General features: G+C 45.6%; 1 protein-coding gene across 4 annotated transcripts in view; it reads left to right on the forward strand.

Annotated features, from left to right (window-relative positions):
• LOC141113856 (cholesterol transporter ABCA5-like) overlaps positions 1 to 12,330 on the forward strand; it is a 99,923-nt gene extending 87,593 nt beyond the window's left edge. For all 4 annotated transcript variants that reach the window (XM_073607186.1, XM_073607183.1, XM_073607184.1 and 1 more), the window contains 4 exons: positions 914 to 1,054; positions 9,746 to 9,825; positions 9,924 to 9,979; positions 10,232 to 12,330. In XM_073607186.1, coding sequence (XP_073463287.1) covers positions 914 to 1,054; positions 9,746 to 9,825; positions 9,924 to 9,979; positions 10,232 to 10,324 — 370 coding nt within the window. In that variant the 3' untranslated portion in view covers positions 10,325 to 12,330. The remainder of the gene's footprint in view (positions 1 to 913; positions 1,055 to 9,745; positions 9,826 to 9,923; positions 9,980 to 10,231) is intronic.
• The last annotated feature ends 9,064 nt before the right edge of the window (positions 12,331 to 21,394 follow it).

Consider the following 21,394-nt stretch of genomic DNA (forward strand, 5'->3'; position numbering starts at 1 on the left):
ACAGCCGGCCGGCTTGCGAACACCTGTCCACTAGATAGGCGCGATGACGTCAGCACGTCAACCTCCCTACGCGCGTCTTGTCATATGATGACGTTGTCTCCCCGAGACGTTAGTATATGACGAAACGCTAATTGGGAGGTTGACGGACGTGCTGATGTCACTGCGCCTATCTGGTATGACAGAGGTTGGAGATGGAGACCTTTCTGCAGACACGAGTTATTGGAAAATTTTCCCTATTGATGCTCAAAATATAAAACGTCTTTATTTGGCCGCAAGAAGATTTTTGAATGTGTTTAATAAAGGAAGCAAAAATAACACAGCAAAGGTAACAGCAGAATATAACAATTTTCTGATCCCATTGTTGTCATTTAGAATCATTACTTTCATGTAAAAGTTGAAAAAAACATTGGCAGGGCACTTTTTTTTATGGAAACATTGTAACAATTGCTGGGCTCCCCTTACTTATTTTTCTTTTGGAATGGGTTAAACCCAAAACTTTTGTTTTGTAGTGTAGGGTAGCGTAAGGTAAAGTCTCTATCAGGTTTTGTTTTTTTTTGTTCTGTGTTCTGCTGGGGAGATTTCCCTTCACTCCTTGTTTTGGAGATTCAACGGGATGTGGGAAGAAATCTCAACAAAGTGAGAGGGATTCCCCTTCTAGACAGTTGTCACCAAAACATTTGTCACCATCAAAAGATTTACTCTCATCATACAACGGTAACATTTTGGGTATCCTCTTGCTTTCTGTAGTGATGAGAAGGGTCACCAGTACAAAATGGAGGGGTGAATCTCCTCAGCAGGTACACAGTTTATGATAAAAACTCAGTCGAAGGTCTAACCCTTCCTTACACTATCAAGAGCCAAAAAAAATATGTTTTGCTTTTGCATATACACCCACACAGCATTCCTCCCCCAGGTGTATCGGATCCATCCAACATCTGAAGAGCAAATTTGGTAAAGGTTACCTCCTGGAGATCAAACTGAAGGACACCCAGCAGGTTGATGTGATTGACCAGGAGGTCCTCCGCCTCTTCCCGCAAGCCGCCAGGCAGGACAGGTAAAGTAGCTAAATCTGGGCAATATTCCAAGACCCCCAGTAATGATTGATTCTTCTAACCTCATTATTGACTGATTCTCGGGCCCCCTTTAATGGCTGATCCTCAGGGTTAACATATCACTTAGATGACAGATTCTTAGATCTTGGCATATGACAGAATCACGTGGTAAGGGACCCCTAGATCTCAGCAACAACAGACCACAATCTTCCAGATCCCTTTAATAATAGGATCCATGTACTGTATAGACCAGGGACGTGCGGTGAGGTGAGTGACTGGTGAGGCGCTGGCTAGTATCAGAGCCAGATACACACAGGTTACATACGCCGCGATTGTTGGAGCGAGAGCAATAATTCTAGCACTAGGCCTCCTCTGTAACTCTAAACATGTAACCTGTAAAAAAATTTAAAGAGTCACGTATGGAGAGTTATAAATACTGAAGTTTGGTGCCATTCCACAAGTGTGCGCAATTTTAAAGCGTGACATGTTAGGTATCTATTTATTCGACGTAACATCATCTTTCACATTATACCAAAAAATCAGGCTAGCGTTAGTGTTTTTTTTTTTATTTATTCATGAAACAGTTTTTTCCCCCAAAAAATGCGTTTAATACCGTGTGACATAAAAAGTTGCAACGACCACCATTTTATACCCTAGGGCAGTGATATGCAATTAGTGGACCTCCAGCTGTTGCAGAACTACAAGTCCCATAAGGCATAGCAAGACTCTGACAGCCACAAGCATGACACCCAGAGGCAGAGGCATGATGGGACTTGTAGTTTTGCAACAGCTGGAGGTCCGCTAATTGCTTATCCCTGCCCTAGGGTGTCTGCTAAAACAATATTGTGTGTGTGTGTGTGTATATACAGTGGGGACAGAAAGTATTCAGACCCCCTTAAATTTTTCACTCTTTGTTATATTGCAGTCATTTGCTAAAATCATTTAATTTCAATTTTTTCCTCATTAATGTACACACAGCACCCCATATTGTACACACAGCACCCCATATTGTACACACAGCACCCCATATTGTACACACAGCACTCCATATTGTACACACAGCACCCCATATTGTACACACAGCACCCCATATTGACAGAAAAACACAGAATTGTTGACATTTTTGCAGATTTATTAAAAAAGAAAAACTGAAATATCACATGGTCCTAAGTATTCAGACCCTTTGCTCAGTATTTAGTAGAAGCCCCTTTTGATGAGTCTTTTTGGGAAAGATGCAACAAGTTTTTCACACCTGGATTTGGGGATCCTCTGCCATTCCTCCTTGCAGATCCTCTCCAGTTCTGTCAGGTTGGATGGTAAACGTTGGTGGACAGCCATTTTTAGGTCTTTCCAGAGATGCTCAATTGGGTTTAAGTCAGGGCTCTGGCTGGGCCATTCAAGATCAGTCACGAAGTTGTTGTGAAGCCACTCCTTCGTTATTTTAGCTGTGTGCTTAGGGTCATTGTCTTGTTGGAAGGTAAAGCTTCGGCCCAGTCTGAGGTCCTGAGCACTCTGGAGAAGGTTTTCATCCAGGATATCCCTGTACTTGGCCGCATTCATCTTTCCCTCGATTGCAACCAGTCGTCCTGTCCCTGCAGCTGAAAAACACCCCCACAGCATGATGCTGCCACCACCATGCTTCACTGTTGGGACTGTATTGGACAGGTGATGAGCAGTGCCTGGTTTTCTCCACACATACCGCTTAGAATTAAGGCCAAAAAGTTCTATCTTGGTCTCATCAGACCAGAGAATCTTATTTCTCACCATCTTGGAGTCCTTCAGGTGTTTTTTTTAGCAAACTCCATGCGGGCTTTCATGTGTCTTGCACTGAGGAGAGGCTTCCGTCGGGCCACTCTGCCATAAAGCCCCGACTGGTGGAGGGCTGCAGTGATGGTTGACTTTCTACAACTTTCTCCCATCTCCCGACTGCATCTCTGGAGCTCAGCCACAGTGATCTTTGGGTTCTTCTTTACCTCTCTCACCAAGGCTCTTCTCCCCCGATAGCTCAGTTTGGACGGACGGCCATCTCTAGGAAGGGTTCTGGTCGTCCCAAACGTCTTCCATTTAAGGATTATGGAGTCCCCTGTGCTCTTAGGAACCTTAAGTGCAGCAGTAACTTTTTTGTAACCTTGGCCAGATCTGTGCCTTGCCACAATTCTGTCTCTGAGCTCTTCAGGCAGTTCCTTTGACCTCATGATTCTCATTTGCTCTGACATGCACTGTGAGCTGTAAGGTCTTATATAGACAGGTGTGTGGCTTTCCTAATCAAGTCCAATCAGTATAATCAAACACAGCTGGACTCAAATGAAGGTGTAGAACCATCTCAAGGATGATCAGAAGAAATGGACAGCACCTGAGTTATATATATGAGTGTCACAGCAAAGGGTCTGAATACTTCGGACCATGTGATATTTCAGTTTTTCTTTTTTAATAAATCTGCAAAAATGTCAACAATTCTGTGTTTTTCTGTCAATATGGGGTGCTGTGTGTACAATATGGGGTGCTGTGTGTACAATATGGGGTGCTGTGTGTACAATATGGGGGCTCTGTGTACAATATGGGGGGCTGTGTGTACAACATGGGGGGCTGTGTGTACAATATGGAGTGCTGTGTGTACAATATGGGGGGCTGTGTGTACAATATGGGGCGCTGTGTGTACAATATGGGGTGCTGTGTGTACAATATGGGGTGCTGTGTGTACAATATGGGGTGCTGTGTGTACAATATGGGGTGCTGTGTGTACAATATGGGGGGCTGTGTGTACAACATGGGGGGCTGTGTGTACAATATGGGGTGCTGTGTGTACAATATGGGGTGCTGTGTGTACAATATGGGGTGCTGTGTGTACAATATGGGGTGCTGTGTGTACAATATGGGGTGCTGTGTGTACAATATGGGGTGCTGTGTGTACAATATGGAGTGCTGTGTGTACAATATGGGGCGCTGTGTGTACAATATGGGGTGTTGTGTGTACAATATGGGGTGCTGTGTGTATAATATGGGGGGCTGTGTGTACAATATGGGGTGCTGTGTGTACAACATGGGGAGCTGTGTGTACAATATGGGGTGCTGTGTGTATAATATGGGGTGCTGTGTGTACAATATGGGGTGCTGTGTGTACAATATGGGGGGCTGTGTGTACAATATGGAGTGATGTGTGTACAATATGAGGTGCTGTGTGTACAACATGGGGAGCTGTGTGTACAATATGGGGTGCTGTGTGTACAATATGGGGGGCTGTGTGTACAATATGGGTTGTTGTGTGTACAATATGGGGGGCTGTGTGTACAATATGGGGTGCTGTGTGTACAATATGGGGTGCTGTGTGTACAATATGGGGTGCTGTGTGTACAATATGGGGTGCAGTGTGTACAATATGGGGTGCTGTGTGTACAATATGGGGTGCTGTGTGTACAATATGGGGTGCTGTGTGTACAATATGGGGGGCTGTGTGTACAATATGGGGAGCAGTGTGTACAATATGGGGTGCTGTGTGTACAATATGGGGTGCAGTGTGTACAATATGGGGTGCTGTGTGTACAACATGGGGAGCTGTGTGTACAATATGGGGTGCTGTGTGTACAATATGGGGAGCTGTGTGTACAATATGAGGTGCTGTGTGTACAATATGGGGTGCTGTGTGTACAATATAGGATGATGTGTGTACAATATGGGGGGCTGTGTGTACAATATAGGATGATGTGTGTACAATATGGGGGGCTGTGTGTACAATATGGGGCGCTGTGTGTACAATATGGGGGGCTGTGTGTACAATATGGGGTGCTGTGTGTACAATATGGGGGGCTGTGTGTACATTAATGAGGAAAGAAATGAACTTAAATGATTTTAGCAAATGGCTGCAATATAACAAAGAGTGAAAAATTTAAGGGAGTCGGAATACTTTCCATCCCCACTGTGTGTGTGTGTGTGTATATATATATATATATATATATATATATATATATATATATATTAGGGCTGTTACTGATTAAAATTTTCGTGTTCGATTAAACGATTTTTTTTTAAATCGATTAATCGACTAATTTCGATTAATTATAACACACATACAGATCCAACTACTTTTAGCTGATTTAGCACCGTTGTTATGGCAACGTCCGAAGCCGGACATAGCGGGGCATGGCTAGGACGTCACACGTCATAATCTCAGCCTCACCGTGCCCATAATGCAGCCTCACTGTAGTCAGTGCCTGTGCCTGGATTACACAGTTTGCGGGCATCTCCCGCTGTGTGTCTCGGAGCTGAGTGTGAAAACTTTGGCTGCGCTGTGAGAAAAGTCCCGCCCTCCTCTTAGATCAGCCCATGTGATAGACAGAACACTGCGTCTATAGACAGAACACTGTGTCTATCACACGAGCAGATCTAGGAGGGGGGCGGGACTTTTCTCACAGCGCGGCCAAAGTTTTCACACTCAGCTCGGAGACACACAGCGGGAGATCCCCGCAGACTGTGTATGACATATAGTGGAGGAGGAGGAGGGAGCGGAGCGCCTCGCTGCAGCCACAGCTTGGCCCAAAGCGGCCCCGGGCAGGCAGCCTACCAATCAAAAAAATGAACGATTAATCGAGGAATTAATCGTTATTTCCACAGCCCTAATTATATATATATATATAATGTGTGTGTGTGTGTGTGTGTGTGTATATATATATATATATATATATATATATATATATATATATATATATATATATATATATATATATAAATAATATTTGGGGGTTCTGAGTAATTTTCTAGCAAAAAAATGATGATTTTTACAGGTAGGAGAGAAGTGTCAGATTTGGCCTGGGTGGCAAGGGGGTAATTACCATAAGTAATATACAAAAAAATTAGTATATATAGTTTTGAAGGTAATTTACTATATTTTCAAAATCTGTACTCAAGCAGGTGTCTTAACGGACAAATTACTGAAGTTTGAAGTTATAACTTCCAACCAGTAATTTCACAGTAAATAGAGAAATAATAAATTATTATGTTATAACATATAGTTAATAAATGTATGATTTAGCTTGAATATAACAGAACCTTTTCAACATAGTCAGTTTCTCCCTCTTAACTGTGTGAGAAAAACATGGGATTGTGGGTAAATCTTCTACACATAAACCCATCTTTTTTTCTTCTAGTTAAGAGGGCTGGGCTGGAAGGGAGCATTTGTCTTTTAGACACACCCCCTTCTGACACTGCAGTGAGAGGCGTGCCTCCACTGCAGCATTTTTATTGGACAGCTGGGACCAGTGGTACTTTACCATTGGTCCAAGTCTCCAAGCTGTCCATTGTGCTCATCCCCTCAGTCTGCTGCAGAGCGTGCCAGCTTGTATTTAAAGTGGCCGCTCTGTATTTAGCTTCTGACAGGCTGCGCAAGGAGCCCCATATCTCTGGAACCTTAGGTCATACGAGCCACAAATTTACCAGTGGTGGGGTAGGACTTAGGCTACATACCCCCAAAATTTGGGGTCTCTATGACCCCAGGTCGCCGAGCTACAACCCTCAAAGCTCGGTTTATTTATTTATTTATTTTATGTTCATGCCAGGTGAGGCCCTGCCTCCCCTGACTGCACGTCCCTGGTATAGACAGATCTGTAAGTAAATAAGATACGTTATCCAATTCCCAACCAAAATTGTTCAGTTTCAAATGCCGATTTATGCATTGACATACCTCCTTAAGACCCAGCCTGTCCAGACAGTATGGTCACCTGCTGACTTGGCACCATCCAAAGGTAGCTTAACTCTTCAATAAGACACAGAAGTTGAAACCGGAATTTTACTCCGACTGATTGCAGTACAGAGGATGTTTTTCTAGCCTTTTAAAGTGCAAGAAGACCTGGCCATTTCGAACCCTCTGGGAAATACTAACTCTGACTCTGGAGAAACATGAAAGAAATGAGGAGGGTCTATCTAGAAATTAGCTGAACAGACTAACGCTAAACGAGGATGGGGGGTGGTACAGAGGGAGATACCAAAAACACATAGTAAACGAGTTGTAGTGGCCCAAAACTGCCATTAGATGTCAGCATAGTATAGAACAATATTATCTCATGCAGTTCACTACAACACATATAAAATACATGAACGTGGGGCAGAACACAAATAGTGCGAGGTTGTGATGGGTGACACTTGTTAGGTTTAGTGATTGGATGTTTCCATTGAATGTCGGTCTAGACCCCGCAGGTTCTCTTTGGATGACCTTTACTTTTTATACTTGTTGGGTTTAGTGATTGAATGTCTCCTTTGAATGTCGGTCTTTACCTCGCAGGTTCTCCTTAGATGACCTTTACTTTATCGACTTGTTGGGTTTAGTGATGAATGTCGGTCTTTACCTCGCAGGTTCTCCTTGGATGACCTTTACTTTATAGACTTGTTGGGTTTAGTGATGAATGTCGGTCTTTACCTCGCAGGTTCTCCTTGGATGACCTTTACTTTATAGACTTGTTGGGTTTAGTGATTGGATGTTTCCATTGAATGTTGGTCTTTACCCCACAGGTTCTCCTTGGGTCACCTTTACTTTATAGACTTGTTGGATTTAGTGATTGAATGTTGGTCTTTACCCCACAGGTTCTCCTTGGATGACCTTTACTTTATAAACTTGTTGGGTTTAATGATTGAATATTTCCATTGAATGTCGGTCTTTACCTCACTGGTCTTCGCAGGTTCTCATTGGATAACCTTTACTTTATGGACTTGTCGGGTTTAGCAATTGAATGTCGGTCTTTACCTCTCAGGTTCTCCCTGGATGACCTTTACTTTATGGACTTGTTGGGTTTAGTGATTGAATGTCGGTCTTTACCTCGCAGGTTCTCCTTGGATGACCTTTACTTTATGGACTTGTTGGGTTTAGTGATGGAATGTCGGTCTTTACCTCGCAGGTTCTGCTTGGATGACCTTTACTTTATTGACTTGTTGGGTTTGGTGATGAATGTCGGTCTTTACCTCGCAGGTTCTCCTTGGATGACCTTTACTTTATAGACTTGTTGGGTTTAGTGATTGGATGTTTCCACTGAATGTTGGTCTTTACCCCACAGGTTCTCCTTGGGTCACCTTTACTTTATAGACTTGTTGGATTTAGTGATTGAATGTTGGTCTTTACCCCACAGGTTCTCCTTGGATGACCTTTACTTTATAAACTTGTTGGGTTTAATGATTGAATATTTCCATTGAATGTCGGTCTTTACCTCACTGGTCTTCGCAGGTTCTCATTGGATAACCTTTACTTTATGGACTTGTCGGGTTTAGCAATTGAATGTCGGTCTTTACCTCTCAGGTTCTCCCTGGATGACCTTTACTTTATGGACTTGTTGGGTTTAGTGATTGAATGTCGGTCTTTACCTCGCAGGTTCTCCTTGGATGACCTTTACTTTATGGACTTGTTGGGTTTAGTGATTGAATGTCGGTCTTTACCTCGCAGGTTCTGCTTGGATGACCTTTACTTTATTGACTTGTTGGGTTTGGTGATGAATGTCGGTCTTTACCTCGCAGGTTCTCCTTGAATGACCTTTACTTTATAGACTTGTTGGGTTTAGTGATTGGATGTTTCCACTGAATGTTGGTCTTTACCCCGCAGGTTCTCCTTGGGTGACCTTTACTTTATAGACTTGTTGGATTTAGTGATTGAATGTTGGTCTTTACCCCGCAGGTTCTCCTTGGGTGACCTTTACTTTATGGACTTGTTGGGTTTAGTGATTGAATGTCAGTCTTTACCTCGCAGGTTCTCCTTGGATGACCTTTACTTTATAGACTTGTTGGGTTTAGTGATTGGATGTTTCCATTGAATGTTGGTCTTTACCCCGCAGGTTCTCCTTGGATGACCTTTACTTTATGGACTTGTTGGGTTTAGTGATTGAATGACGGTCTTTACCCCACAGGTTCTCCTTGGATGACCTTTAATTTATGGACTTGTTGGGTTTAGTAATTGAATGTCGGTCTTTACCTCTCAGGTTCTCCCTGGATGACCTTTACTTTATCATCTTGTTGAGTTTAGTGATGAATGTCGGTCTTTACCTCTCAGGTTCTCCCTGGATGACCTTTACTTTATGGATTTGTTGGGTTTAGTGATTGAATGTCAGTCTTTACCTCGCAGGTTCTCCTTGGATGACCTTTACTTTATAGACTTGTTGGATTTAGTGATTGAATGTTGGTCTTTACCCCACAGGTTCTCCTTGGATGACCTTTACTTTATGGACTTGTTGGGTTTAGTGATGAATGTCGGTCTTTACCTCGCAGGTTTTCCTTGGATGACCTTTACTTTGTAGACTTGTTGGGTTTAGTGATTGAATGACGGTCTTTACCCCACAGGTTCTCCTTGGATGACCTTTAATTTATGGACTTGTTGGGTTTAGTAATTGAATGTCGGTCTTTACCTCTCAGGTTCTCCCTGGATGACCTTTACTTTATAGACTTGTTGGGATTGGTGATTGAATGTCAGTCTTTACCTCGCAGGTTCTCCTTGGATGACCTTTACTTTATGGATTTGTTGGGTTTAGTGATTGAATGTTGGTCTTTACCTCGCAGGTTCTCCTTGGATGACTTTTACTTTATAGACTTGTTGGGTTTAGTGATTGGATGTTTCCATTGAATGTTGGCCTTTACCCCACAGGTTCTCCTTGGATGACCTTTACTTTATAGACTTGTTGGATTTAGTGTTTGAATGTTTCCATTGAATGTTGGTCTTTACCCTGCAGGTTCTCCTCTTTGTTGGTCTATAAGATCCCAATGGATAACGTCCAGTCTCTGTCCCAGGCCTTCCTACACTTGGAGAATGGTAAGATTATACAGCTGGTAATCGAGCTGAAGATAAATGTGAACGACCTCACAGGTCGGTACGAAGGTCGGTGATCTTTGTGTATTTTCTTTACACAGCTAAAAAAACGTATAACATCGAGGAGTACAGCTTCTCCCAGTCCACCCTGGAGCAGGTAATGGCACTGATATCCAATGAACACTGACAAACATGGTGATAAAGTCCCTACTTTCTTGATGTCATTTATTTTGTTATGTAGGTTTGCTTATGCTGTAAGATTTCCAGAAAGGGTCTCAGGTGACAGCAGGGGCAAGGAAAACCAAACAAAATCATTATCTTTACTAACTTGCTTGATTTTCCTGGCCATGTTCATGAATGTAAGGTGTGATAAGAAGGTGCTCAGTCTTTGTTGTTTGATTACTGACAGGTCTTCCTTGAGTTGGCCAAAGAACAGGAGAAGGAAGACTTCCACTTGGATTCATCATTCAGATGGAAACACCTGAAGAGCGAAGAGATATAACATTGTCTGTAATATTATTATTATGTGCCTTGTGTGTGCGGCGGAACCTTCTGCCTTAGAAGTTGCACTGAGATGGATATTGTGGGGGAAGCCGAAATCAAGTCACCACCGAGGAATGCATGACAAGTGTCGGAGGCCTCCTTTAGTATTCCATAGAAGGAAGACTAACCATTATATGTGCCTGTATACAGTATATATTGACATATCATATCATGTGACTATGTAATCAGAGAGGGGGGAGAGGAAGAGGTGCTGCATTACTATGCAGAGTAAATTTTCTTTTAAAATCTAACAGAACTATTTTGTAGAAATTTGAGCCGTGTTTCAGGCACCTGTTCATTAAAAAAAAAAAAAAAAGTCACATTGATATTCATCCAGCAAATTTGCATGTACATTCATTCTATGTGAATTGGGCAAAAACAAATGTTCTTTGGGCTCTTTTGTTATCTGAACGAATAAAATACTGCATTATGACCACTAGATGGAGCTGAGGAGCATTGGGAATACATATGTCTTTGTAACAAGAGATACAATGAAACAATTCTAGAGAATGCTAGAGGGAAACAGCAAATAAATGTAACCAATGGTTACATTTACCAATCACTATTACCATTGGTTACATTTATCTGCTAATTCCCTCCACTGTTGTCTAGCCTCTAGCCGCTTAAGAGCCGCCCCACATACATATACTGTGGCAGGAAGGCCCTTAAGCGCAAAATCGCATACCTGTAAGTGATTTCTTTCTTCAGGTCTGGGGCATGCGTGCGCACCGCTGGTGACCCGCTCCCGCTGTGATTGGAGCGGGTCCCTGCCGAGGCAGACAGAACGGCGGTCTACCTATGTAAACAAGGCAGATTTCGGTTCTGTCAGAGGAAGATGGAGATCTTGTGTTTCTGCTAAGCAAGAACACGGATCTCTGTCTTCCCCCAGTCAAAGCACCTCCCCCACACAGTTAGAAAGCACTCCCAGGGAACACATTTGACCCTTTGATTGCCCCTGATGTTAACCCCTTCCTTGCCAGTGTCAGTACAGTGACAGTGCATTTTATTTAGCACTGATCGCTGTATTTGTGTCAGTGGTCCCTAAAAAGTGTCAGTGTCAGATTTGTCCGCCGCAATGTCGCAGTCCCGCTAAAAATCGATGATCGCCGCCATTACTAGTAAAAAAAATAAAAAGTCCATAAATCTATCCCATAGTTTCTAGACACTATAACTTTTGCGTAAACCAATCAATATACACTTATTGGGATATTTTTTACCAAAAAATATGTCACAGAATACATATTGGTAAAAAATTGATGAAGAAATTACATTTTTTACATTTTTTTTTTTGATCTTTTATAGCAGAAAGTAAAAAATATTGTTTGTTTTTTTTTTTCTAAATTGTCTTTTTTTGTTTATAGCGCAAAAAAAATTAAAACCGCAGAGGTGCTCAAATACCACCAAAAAAAGCTCTATTTATGGGAAAAAAAGGACATCAGTTTTATTTGGGTACAGCATCGCACGGCCGCACCATTGTCAGTTAAAACAACTCAGTGCCGTATCGCAAAAAATGGCCTGGTAAGGAGGGGGGGGTAAAACCTTCTGGGGCTGAAGTGGCTTGAATTGTTACAGTGTATCTCTTGTTACAAATTCATCTCCATCTAGTGGCCATATTGCGGTATTGAACTGCTTGCCATAATAAAAGAACATTGGTTACGAAGAGAAAATAGCCAAAAGGACATTCATTTTAAAAAGTCATGGAGGTTTTTTTTTTTTCTAGGGAAGCGGAGGGGGCACATAAATGTTTAAAAAAAAAAATAATTTGTGGGTGTTTTTTATGGGGGGGGGCAAACATGACAAACACGTGAAGAAACTATTTCTATATATTTTTGTACCATATTTTGTAAACTGTCAATTTTATTACCTAAATACATCTCTATACATCTTGTCCTTGTTTGCTAGATAGCAGGGACACCCCAGCAGACGCTCGAATACCTTGAACAATAAATAATATACATTTCTGTACCAGCTTTATTTTCTTTTTGTTGAGTATCTTTGTACATGGATATTGTAAAATTTAAAAAAAATCATTTTTTCAGTATTGCTTTCTTTTTATTTCCTATATGATCCATCATTAAACCTTGCTAGCACTAGCAATGAGCTTCCAGTTCGAGTCGAACGTAAGTTTGACTCGAACATCGGGCGTTCGACGAATTACGAACATTATGGGCCTTTCGTTCCAAATTCATGTGGCGTGTCACGGCCCATAATTCACTGCGGCATCGCAGTGTATTGCTGGCTGATGATTGGCCAAGCATGCACTATGACCCGCATGCTTTGGCCAATCGCAGCGCGGTAGGAACAGAGAGCCATAATTGGAAGGCAGGGTGGCTTTGGCCAATTATGCCTCAGGGGATTTAGTACACGCCCCACACTATATAAGGCTGACTGGAAGTCGAGACACACAGAAGGAGCGGAGCGGTGGAGAAGGTGGCCGTCTGACCGATGCGTTCAGACAATTTTTTAGTCCGCAGCCCCAAGGTATGATCGGTTCCAGCAACCATCGCCAGCGTCTGTTTTACATGGTGCAGGAATACCTAGGGGCAAGATCTGACTTGGACACCTTTCCCACCGAAAATCCTCTGGGTTACTGGGTCTTGAGGATGGATCACTGGCCAGAGCTTGCACAGTATGCAATTGAGCTACTGGCCTGTCCTGCATCCAGCGTTCTTTTGGAACGCACATTCAGTGCTGCTGGAGGCTTTGTAACTGATCACAGGGTGCGTCTGTCCACCGACTTGGTTGATCGGCTGACCTTCATAAAAATGAATCAGTCTTGGACCACCAGCTACCAAGCACCTGATGCTGATGTAACTGAATATTTTTTTTTTAAATGCAAGATCCCTTCAAGACTGCCTATGCTGATGCTGAGTGACTATCCTGTTATGCTGATAGCCTGTAAGAACATTTTTGGTTCTGGGCATCTGTTTAACAGGGGTGTGTAATTACAATTTTTGATGCAATACTTTGCAGCAGGGCTCATTCCTGCACTCCAACTATAGTATCTGTGAGAGGTTGCAGTGTTGTGGCACCAGCACCAGTGGCTAAGGCCCAATTTTTCTGCTCCTGTTTAACAGGGGCGTGTAATTATAATTCTTGATCTAATATTTCACAGCAGGGCCCTGTGAGGGCTTACAGTGTTGTGGCAACACCAACACCTAAGGCCCAAATTTCTGCAGCGTATATAGGGAAGGCCCCTACTTTCAAACATCTAACTTACAAACGACTCCTACTTGCAAACGGAAGGAGACAACAGGAAGTGAGAGGAAATCAACCCCTAGGAAGGGAAATTCTCTCCTGTAAGAGTTCCTTGTTTCACTAATAACCCCAAATTTTCAAAATCCAATTGTCATTGGGACAGAAACTGAGGTGAAATCTTCTGAAGAGGAGCACAGACAGCAAAACAAATGTCACAGGGGTGATAACCCTTCCCTATGTTTTCCAAAAAGCTTAAAAATAGATTTTTTTGTCTGGAGCTACAGGTAAAAAATGTACCAGTTCAAAATTACAAACAGATTCTACTTAAGAACAAACCTACAGTCCTTGTCTTGTTTGCACCGCCTGTATACTGCTGTTCAGAGTATATAGGGCCTGGGGGCCCCACACCTTTCCTTTTTTAATTTGGGTGCGGGGTTCCCCTTAATATCCATACAAGACCCAAAGGGGCTGGTAATGGGTTGGGGGGGGGTTCTCAATGATTTTCATCCATAATGCCGGGACCAGACATGACATTAAAGCCGCAAGCAGTTTTAAATGACTTTTTTTCCTTTAAAAATGTCATTTTGTACAGGGACTGTTCTAAACATGCGCCACTTTACAGGCATACTATAGACACCCCCCAGGCACTATATTTAAAGGAATATTTCACTTTTATTTTTTCACTTTAAGCATCATTAAAATCACTGCTCCCGAAAAAACGTCCGTTTTTAAAACTTTTTTTTTGCATTAATACATGTCCCCTGGGGCAGGACTCGGGTCACCAAACCCTATTAAGGACAATAACTTGCATATTAGCCTTTAAAATTTGCACTTTTGATTTCTCACGTTCGAGTCTCATAGACTTTCGGTCCGTTCGAATGTTCTGATGCGAACCGAACCGGAGGGTGTTCGGCTCATCCCTAGCCAGCACATCAGACAATGGGCAGATATGACGGAGCACATTCAGGTTTTTATGGGCGGAATGGAAAGGACTACATTTAGGATGAACCAATGTTATATTGTTTGACTTTTGATTAATCATTGCTAGTACCATGCAATTGATTCAATATATAGTTTGTTGGGTTTTATAATATTGCCATCTATAACAGTTTTGTGGATTTACATTTTCATTTTTCTGAAAATGCCAGATAATATGAATTTCCAGTCCCAACATAGAGCGAGCCCCTGAATTTCTGTAAAGCAGAAATTTTCCGGAATTGGAACCCTTCATAATGAGCACAGACCCGGGAACTCAGCACAGGGATGGTGGGAGCCCCTCATAATGGGCACCGCGGGTGTACAGACCTGGGAACTCAGCACAGGGATGGTGGGAACCCCTCATAATGAGCACAGCGGGTGTACAGACCAGGGAACTCAGCACAGGGATGGTGGGAGCCCCTCATAATGGGCACCGCGGGTGTACAGACCTGGGAACTCAGCACAGGGATGGTGGGAGCCCCTCATAATGGGCACAGCGGGTGTACAGACCCGGGAACTCAGCACAGGGATGGTGGGAGCCCCTCATAATGGGCACCGCGGGTGTACAGACCTGGGAACTCAGCACAGGGATGGTGGGAACCCCTCATAATGAGCACAGCGGGTGTACAGACCAGGGAACTCAGCACAGGGATGGTGGGAGCCCCTCATAATGGGCACCGCGGGTGTACAGACCTGGGAACTCAGCACAGGGATGGTGGGAGCCCCTCATAATGGGCACAGCGGGTGTACAGACCCGGGAACTCAGCACAGGGATGGTGGAACCCCTCATAATGGGCACAGCGGGTGTACAGACCTGGGAACTCAGCACAGGGATGGAGGGAACCCCTCATAATGGGCACAGCAGGTGTACAGACCCGGGAATTTAGCATAGGGATGGTGGGAAACTGCCATTCTGCTCCTTGACAGTGAGGTGTGAGGTTGCTGGTTCCTTGGCTCCTGTGCTTCCAGAAAACAGAGTTGCTTCTCTGCCCCAGTAGGGATGCTGAATCCTGGCGAGGACCTAGGTGGGGGCCCCTGGATAGGCCTGTGACTAGGCCTCAGCCTGTGGAAGATACTGGGCCTGGCCCAAGGAGAGATGAGCCCCTGTCTGCCTTTAGACAGAGGATTGTCGGTAATCTAAAACGGATTGAGAAAGAAGAGGAGAAATTGTTAGTTTTGATAGCTGAATTTAGGAAGAAAGAACTGATTAGTGCCAAAGTATACAGTAAGAAGAGACGGCCTCTGAGGCCTGAGTTGAAGGACTTGGAGCAAGCTGTGAGGAAGCAGAAAGAACTGGTGAGCTCTTATGAAGGAGAATAGCTGAATATTTAAAGAAAAATATAGAAATGAGGAACGGTTCAGCCAAATGAGGAGAGGAGCCGCTTCCAGCATGGAAAGTGACCCAATTAGTGAGGAGATGCAGGTACCGACAGAATCAGCAGAGAGTGAGAAAGTGGGCCCGGAGGATGAGCCCAGCTGTTCAACACCTCAGGCATCTGCTGAGCCCTCAATGGCGGAGGCCTCTGTCCCCCTCCCTCAGCAATATGAAACATCTGAGCAGGAGGTTGAGGGAGGTACCGGCATGCTGGAGTTCATCACTGAGCTGGAATCCCCTTTGGTTGCGGCTTCCCCCAGATGATGATGAGGAGATGGATACCATTCCTTGCCCTGTGAAAGAGAGACCTGGGGAGAGAGCAAGATCCACCATGAAGTCTGCAACAACTGGGGGGAAGTCTGATCCCACCGTCAGCCATTACATTGCAGAGGTAACAACACAGCAAGCAGGTACAGTGTGTGTGTGCAGGATGGTGATGTGAACTTTAATGAAAATGGGCTTGCTGAGGGTTGTAGTACTACAGGCAGTCAGCCCAGACCCAAAGACAATGTACAGTCTTGTTTATCTGCTGAAAACAAAACCTCAGATTTAAATGAAACTGGTGAGAGTAACTGTCAGCTTCTGGGAGAAGAGTCTGCAAAGAGGAGTGCCATGGACAATACAGTGACCCTGCCTGGACCAGACACAGCGGCTGTTTCCGAGAATAGTGGAGGAGATGCTGGGTGCAGTAGTGCTACAACTATCCTGGAGTCTGCAGTAGCCAAGACTGTGCTTGAACCCAGGAAAGAAGCTGAGTGTTCAGAGCAGAGGGAGAGGGTGGGTCCTGCCTCTTTTGATTTAATGACTGCTATCCCAGCTGAATCAAACTCCCTGTCAGGTTTGATTGTGTCTAAGGACAAGACTGCAATTGGTGTGTCTGTAAGAAAAACCTATGCTGGAGTTGCTGCTATGGGATTTGGGAGGAGGGAGCAAGCAGGGAAGGAGCATGGAAATATTTTATCGTCCTCAATGTTTAAAAGGAGAAATGTTGTTCAGCTCTGTTGGGAGGGGGGTGGTCTTCCTCCGCATAGGAGGGCATTGGTGGATAAGATTCTGCAGATGGGGTTTAGGCCCACAGATTTCTTCGCCCTGTTCAGTCCGGCAGGTTCCTATGAGTATGATTTGTCCTTTATCCGTCCGGAGTCTTTGGACGTATTTTGGGAGAAATATGAGCAGGTGTGTAGGGGCGTGCTGGGCTGGAGTGGGCTCATCCCAAAGCTTGTATCACGCCAGTCACTCATTAAAATGGTGACAAGTCTTGTCCGCAATGAATCCATACCGCAAGGGGATTTAACTGCATGGTTGAGGAGGTATGGAGACGTCCTGAGTCCCCTAAAGAAGATTTTGGATGATCGGGGAATATGGACAGGGGTTGGTTTGTGCAGTTAAAGTGAAAAATCATTGACAATGTTGTCCAGCATCTGCCATCCTAGGCTTTCCTGGGGAGGGACAGGCTGACCATCTTCTACCCGGGCCAGCCAAAGCTATGCAACAAGTGTGGAGATGGAGAGCATTTCATCACCGGACAGGAGGATGCAAGATGCCCTTTGTTTCAGGGTATAGGACATTTGGCAAAGGATTGTAACATTATAAAGTGCAACCTGTGCAATGCAGTGGGACATCCTTATAGTCAGTGTGCTGAGGCAATGCATAACAAGCCTGAGCTTATGAGAGAGTTCTTCCGCCTGGACATGGAGGATGCTCAGAGCAGCCGGGGGGCCTGTGATTCCCTCTGAGTCTGTACTAATACCCAATATGTCTGTGTCTTCCCAGTCTGTGGTGCCCCAGTCTGTGCGTTTGCCTAGTGTGCCCGTGTCTTCCAAGTCTGTGGAGCACCAGTCTGTGCGTTTGCCTAGTGTGCCCATGTCTTCCCAGTCTGTGGTGCACCAGTCTGTGCGTTTGCCTAGTGTGCCTGTGTCATCCCAGTCTGTAGGTAAGGTATCAGTTACAGAGAATGTGTCCAATCCTTCTGTTCCTATGTCTTCCAAAGTTGCAGAGGCAGCAAGAGGTGCTGAGGCAGGTGCATCAAGTGCGGTGCCAGTCCCCCCTCCCAATGCTGCAGGGTTTCTGTTAAGGATCAAGGGGTGCAGAGGAGTGGGGAGGATGGTGAAGAGGCTGACCTAGTGTTAGGTAAGGGAAGGGAGAGTGGGAGGGGGTGAAGTTGAGGGTAGGAGTGGGGAAGCTGTTGATTTCGGTTTGTCCAAGGATGATATGGAGTGGTTGGGGGATAAAAGGAGGAGGGGCAAAAGAAAGAAGGAAAAAAAGAGGTACAGTTGCCTTAAGTCTTAAGGTTTTGCCTTTGGCAAATAAGTTTGAGGTCCTGTCAGATGATGACGATGAATGGGACTCGTTGAGTACGGCATCCTCCATGGATGATGAGTGCCAGGGTGCAATGAAGCACTCTGATTCTCCAGGGAGAGGGAGTAGTCAGGCTAAGAAATGGCTGCCTCAACTACCCTAATGGTAGTTCCCACTCCGTTTTAAAAGTGGCAACCATTAATGTTGCCAGTTTAAGATCAGTAAGATCTCGTCATATGGCCTTATTTTTGCTCAGCAAGTTTGATGCTGACATTTTGTTTTTGCAAGAGACCCATCTGAGTAGTCTGGCCGATATACATCTGGCAAAGAAGGAGTGGAGACGTGGTCCCTCATTTTGGTCTCTTGCGGCCGAGCCTTACAGCGGGGTTGAAATTCTTTTTTCTGGTATGGTAACGTGCCGGCGGGTAATTGAGGTAGAGATAGGGAGATGCATGGTCTTGGACGTCTCTGTGAAGGGGCAGGACTTGCGCCTGATTAACATCTATGATCCCCAGACGAAGTGGGACAGGAAATGCCTCTTTACAAAGATTAAGCCTTTTCTTTTTACAGCCCATCTTTGGAGGTGATTTCAACACCATTACTAGGTCTAAAGACAGGAGAGGTTTCAGAGATAAGCTGGGCTATGACAACCTTTTTCTTAATGTGATAGTTAGGGAAGCAGGTCTGATAGATGCGCACATTAAGCACTGCCCAGACAGCACAGGGTTCACTTTTCAGCGAGGTAATAGTCAGAGTAGGATAGATAGTTTTTTTTTTAAAGGGAGACTCTGCTTTTTCGGCACCTGTGTGTCGGGCAGTGGAGTTTTCTGATCACTGTATTCTATCGGTGACTCTGAATGCCCCAGACATGCCACCTAGGGGGAGGGGTATCTGGAGATTGAATTCGGCCCTCCCAGAAGACAAGAGAGTAAGACAATCCTGTGAAGATTTTTTTTCAAGCACAGGTAACGATCCTAGACTTTTGCAGCAGCAAGTCAGAATGGTGGGAGCTTGTTAAACAGCAGACAGTTGGGCTTTTCAAGGCCATGGGAAGAAAGAAGCAGCAAGATAAGTATATACCTACCAGTGTTTGCGGAGGAAACTTGATCGCCTTGTTTCGAATGGAGGAGATTCTGGGGCGATCTCTGAGGTGAAGCTCCTCCTTAAGAGACATCAATATGACCGGCACGCCTCTTTGGTTCAGGAGAGGGATTACTGGAAATACCATTCGCCTGACCCTTACCAGAACTATAAACAGAGCACAGCAGTTAACACGGTCAATGGCCTGAAGGACAGAACGGGCTCTCTGACAAAGTCTAGGTCAGGGATCCTGTAAGTTTTCAGGTCCAGGGCTGCCTTTACCGCAGGGCAAACGGGGCAGCTGCCCAGGTCCCTGTCACTGTTTGGGGCCCAAAGCAGAGCTGCCCGTTAAGCCTGCGTGCTGCCCGCAAATCGGCGCTGAAAATCCCCACACACAGACAGGCAGTCTGTTAGGGCCAATCCTAGGCAGTTGCACGGGGTGCAGTGCACCTGGGTGCCACAGAGGTGGGGGCGCTGAAGCGCCAGAGTGCTCCCCTCCCTCCTCATCTCCTTGTTCATGTCCAGAGGCGGCGCTCTCAGCCGGTCACAGCCATCGCCGCTGTGTTTCCTGCCCAAGCCCAACCCCCCTCCCTCCTCCTATTAGAGAAGGAGAGCGAAGCAGCCAGAGATCAGAGCGGCTATCTCTGTGTGGAGAGAGACCAGCCACGCACTGACGTTGATGGGGGGGCAAGTCCGTGCCTGACATGTGTTCTCCTCCTCTCTGTGTCTAACTCCTGCCTGCTGCGGTTTGTCCTGGGGGGATCTGTACTAATGGAGGGGGGGTCTGTCCTGGGGGGGTCTGTCCTGGGGGGATCTGTACTAATGGAGGGGGGTGGTTTGTCCTGGGGGGGTCTGTACTAATGGGGGGTTTGTCCTAGGGGGGTCTGTACTAATGGAGGGGGGGTTTGTCCTGGGGGGGTCTGTACTAATGGAGGGGGGGGTGATTTGTCCTGGGGGGGATCTGTACTAATGGAGGGGGGTTGTTTTTTCCTGGAGGGATCTGTACTAATGGAGGGGGGGTGGTTTGTCCTGGGGGGATCTGTACTAATGGAGGGGGTGGTTTGTCCTGGGAGGCGGATCTGTACTAATGGAGGGGGGTGGTTTGTCCTGGGAAGGGGATCTGTACTAATGGAGGGGGGTTGGTTTGTCCTGGGGGGGGGTCTGTACTAATAGAGGGGGGAGTGGTTTGTCCTGGGGGGGATCTGTACTAATGGAGGGGGGAGTGGTTTGTCCTGGGAGGGGGGTCTGTACTAATGGAGGGGGGTGGTTTGTCCTGGAGGATCTGTACTAATGGAGGGGGGGTGGTTTGTCCTGGGAGTGGGGTCTGTACTAATGGAGGGGGGTGGTTTGTCCTGGAGGATCTGTACTAATGGAGGGGGGGTGGTTTGTCCTGGAGGATCTGTACTAATGGAGGCGGGTGGTTTGTCCTGGGAGGGGGATCTGTACTAATGGAGGGGGGTTTGTCCTTGGGGAGTCTGTACTAATGGAGGAGGGGTGGTTTGTCCTGGGGGGGTCTGTACTAATGGAGGGGGGAGTGGTTTGTCCTGGAGGAATCTGTACTAATGAAGGGGGGGTGGTTTGTCCTGGGGGGGTCTGTACTAATGGGGAGGGTGGTTTGTCCTGGGAGGGGGATCTGTACTAATGGAGGGGGTGGTTTGTCCTGGGAAGGGGATCTGTACTAATGGGTGGGGTGGTTTGTCCTGGGAGGGGGATCTGTACTAATGGGGGGGGTGGTTTGTCCTGGGGGGGTCTGTACTAATAGGGGGGGAGTGGTTTGTCCTGGAGGGATCTGTACTAATGGAGGGGGGGTGATTTGTCCTGGGGGGGATCTGTACTAATGGAGGAGGGGTGGTTTGTCATGGGGGGGGTTTGTACTAATAGAGGGGGGAGTGGTTTGTCCTGGAAGGGATCTGTACTAATGGAGGGGGGTGGTTTGTCCTGGAGGATCTGTACTAATGGAGGGGGGGTGGTTTGTCCTGGGAGGGGGATCTGTACTAATGGAGGGGGGGTGGTTTGTCCTTGGGGGGTCTGTACTAATGAAGGAGGTTTGGTTTGTCCTGGGGGGTCTGTACTAATGGAGGAGGGGTGGTTTGTCCTGGG

Source organism: Aquarana catesbeiana, linkage group LG12, assembly GCF_042186555.1.
Source record: "Aquarana catesbeiana isolate 2022-GZ linkage group LG12, ASM4218655v1, whole genome shotgun sequence".
Classification (NCBI taxonomy): domain Eukaryota; kingdom Metazoa; phylum Chordata; class Amphibia; order Anura; family Ranidae; genus Aquarana; species Aquarana catesbeiana.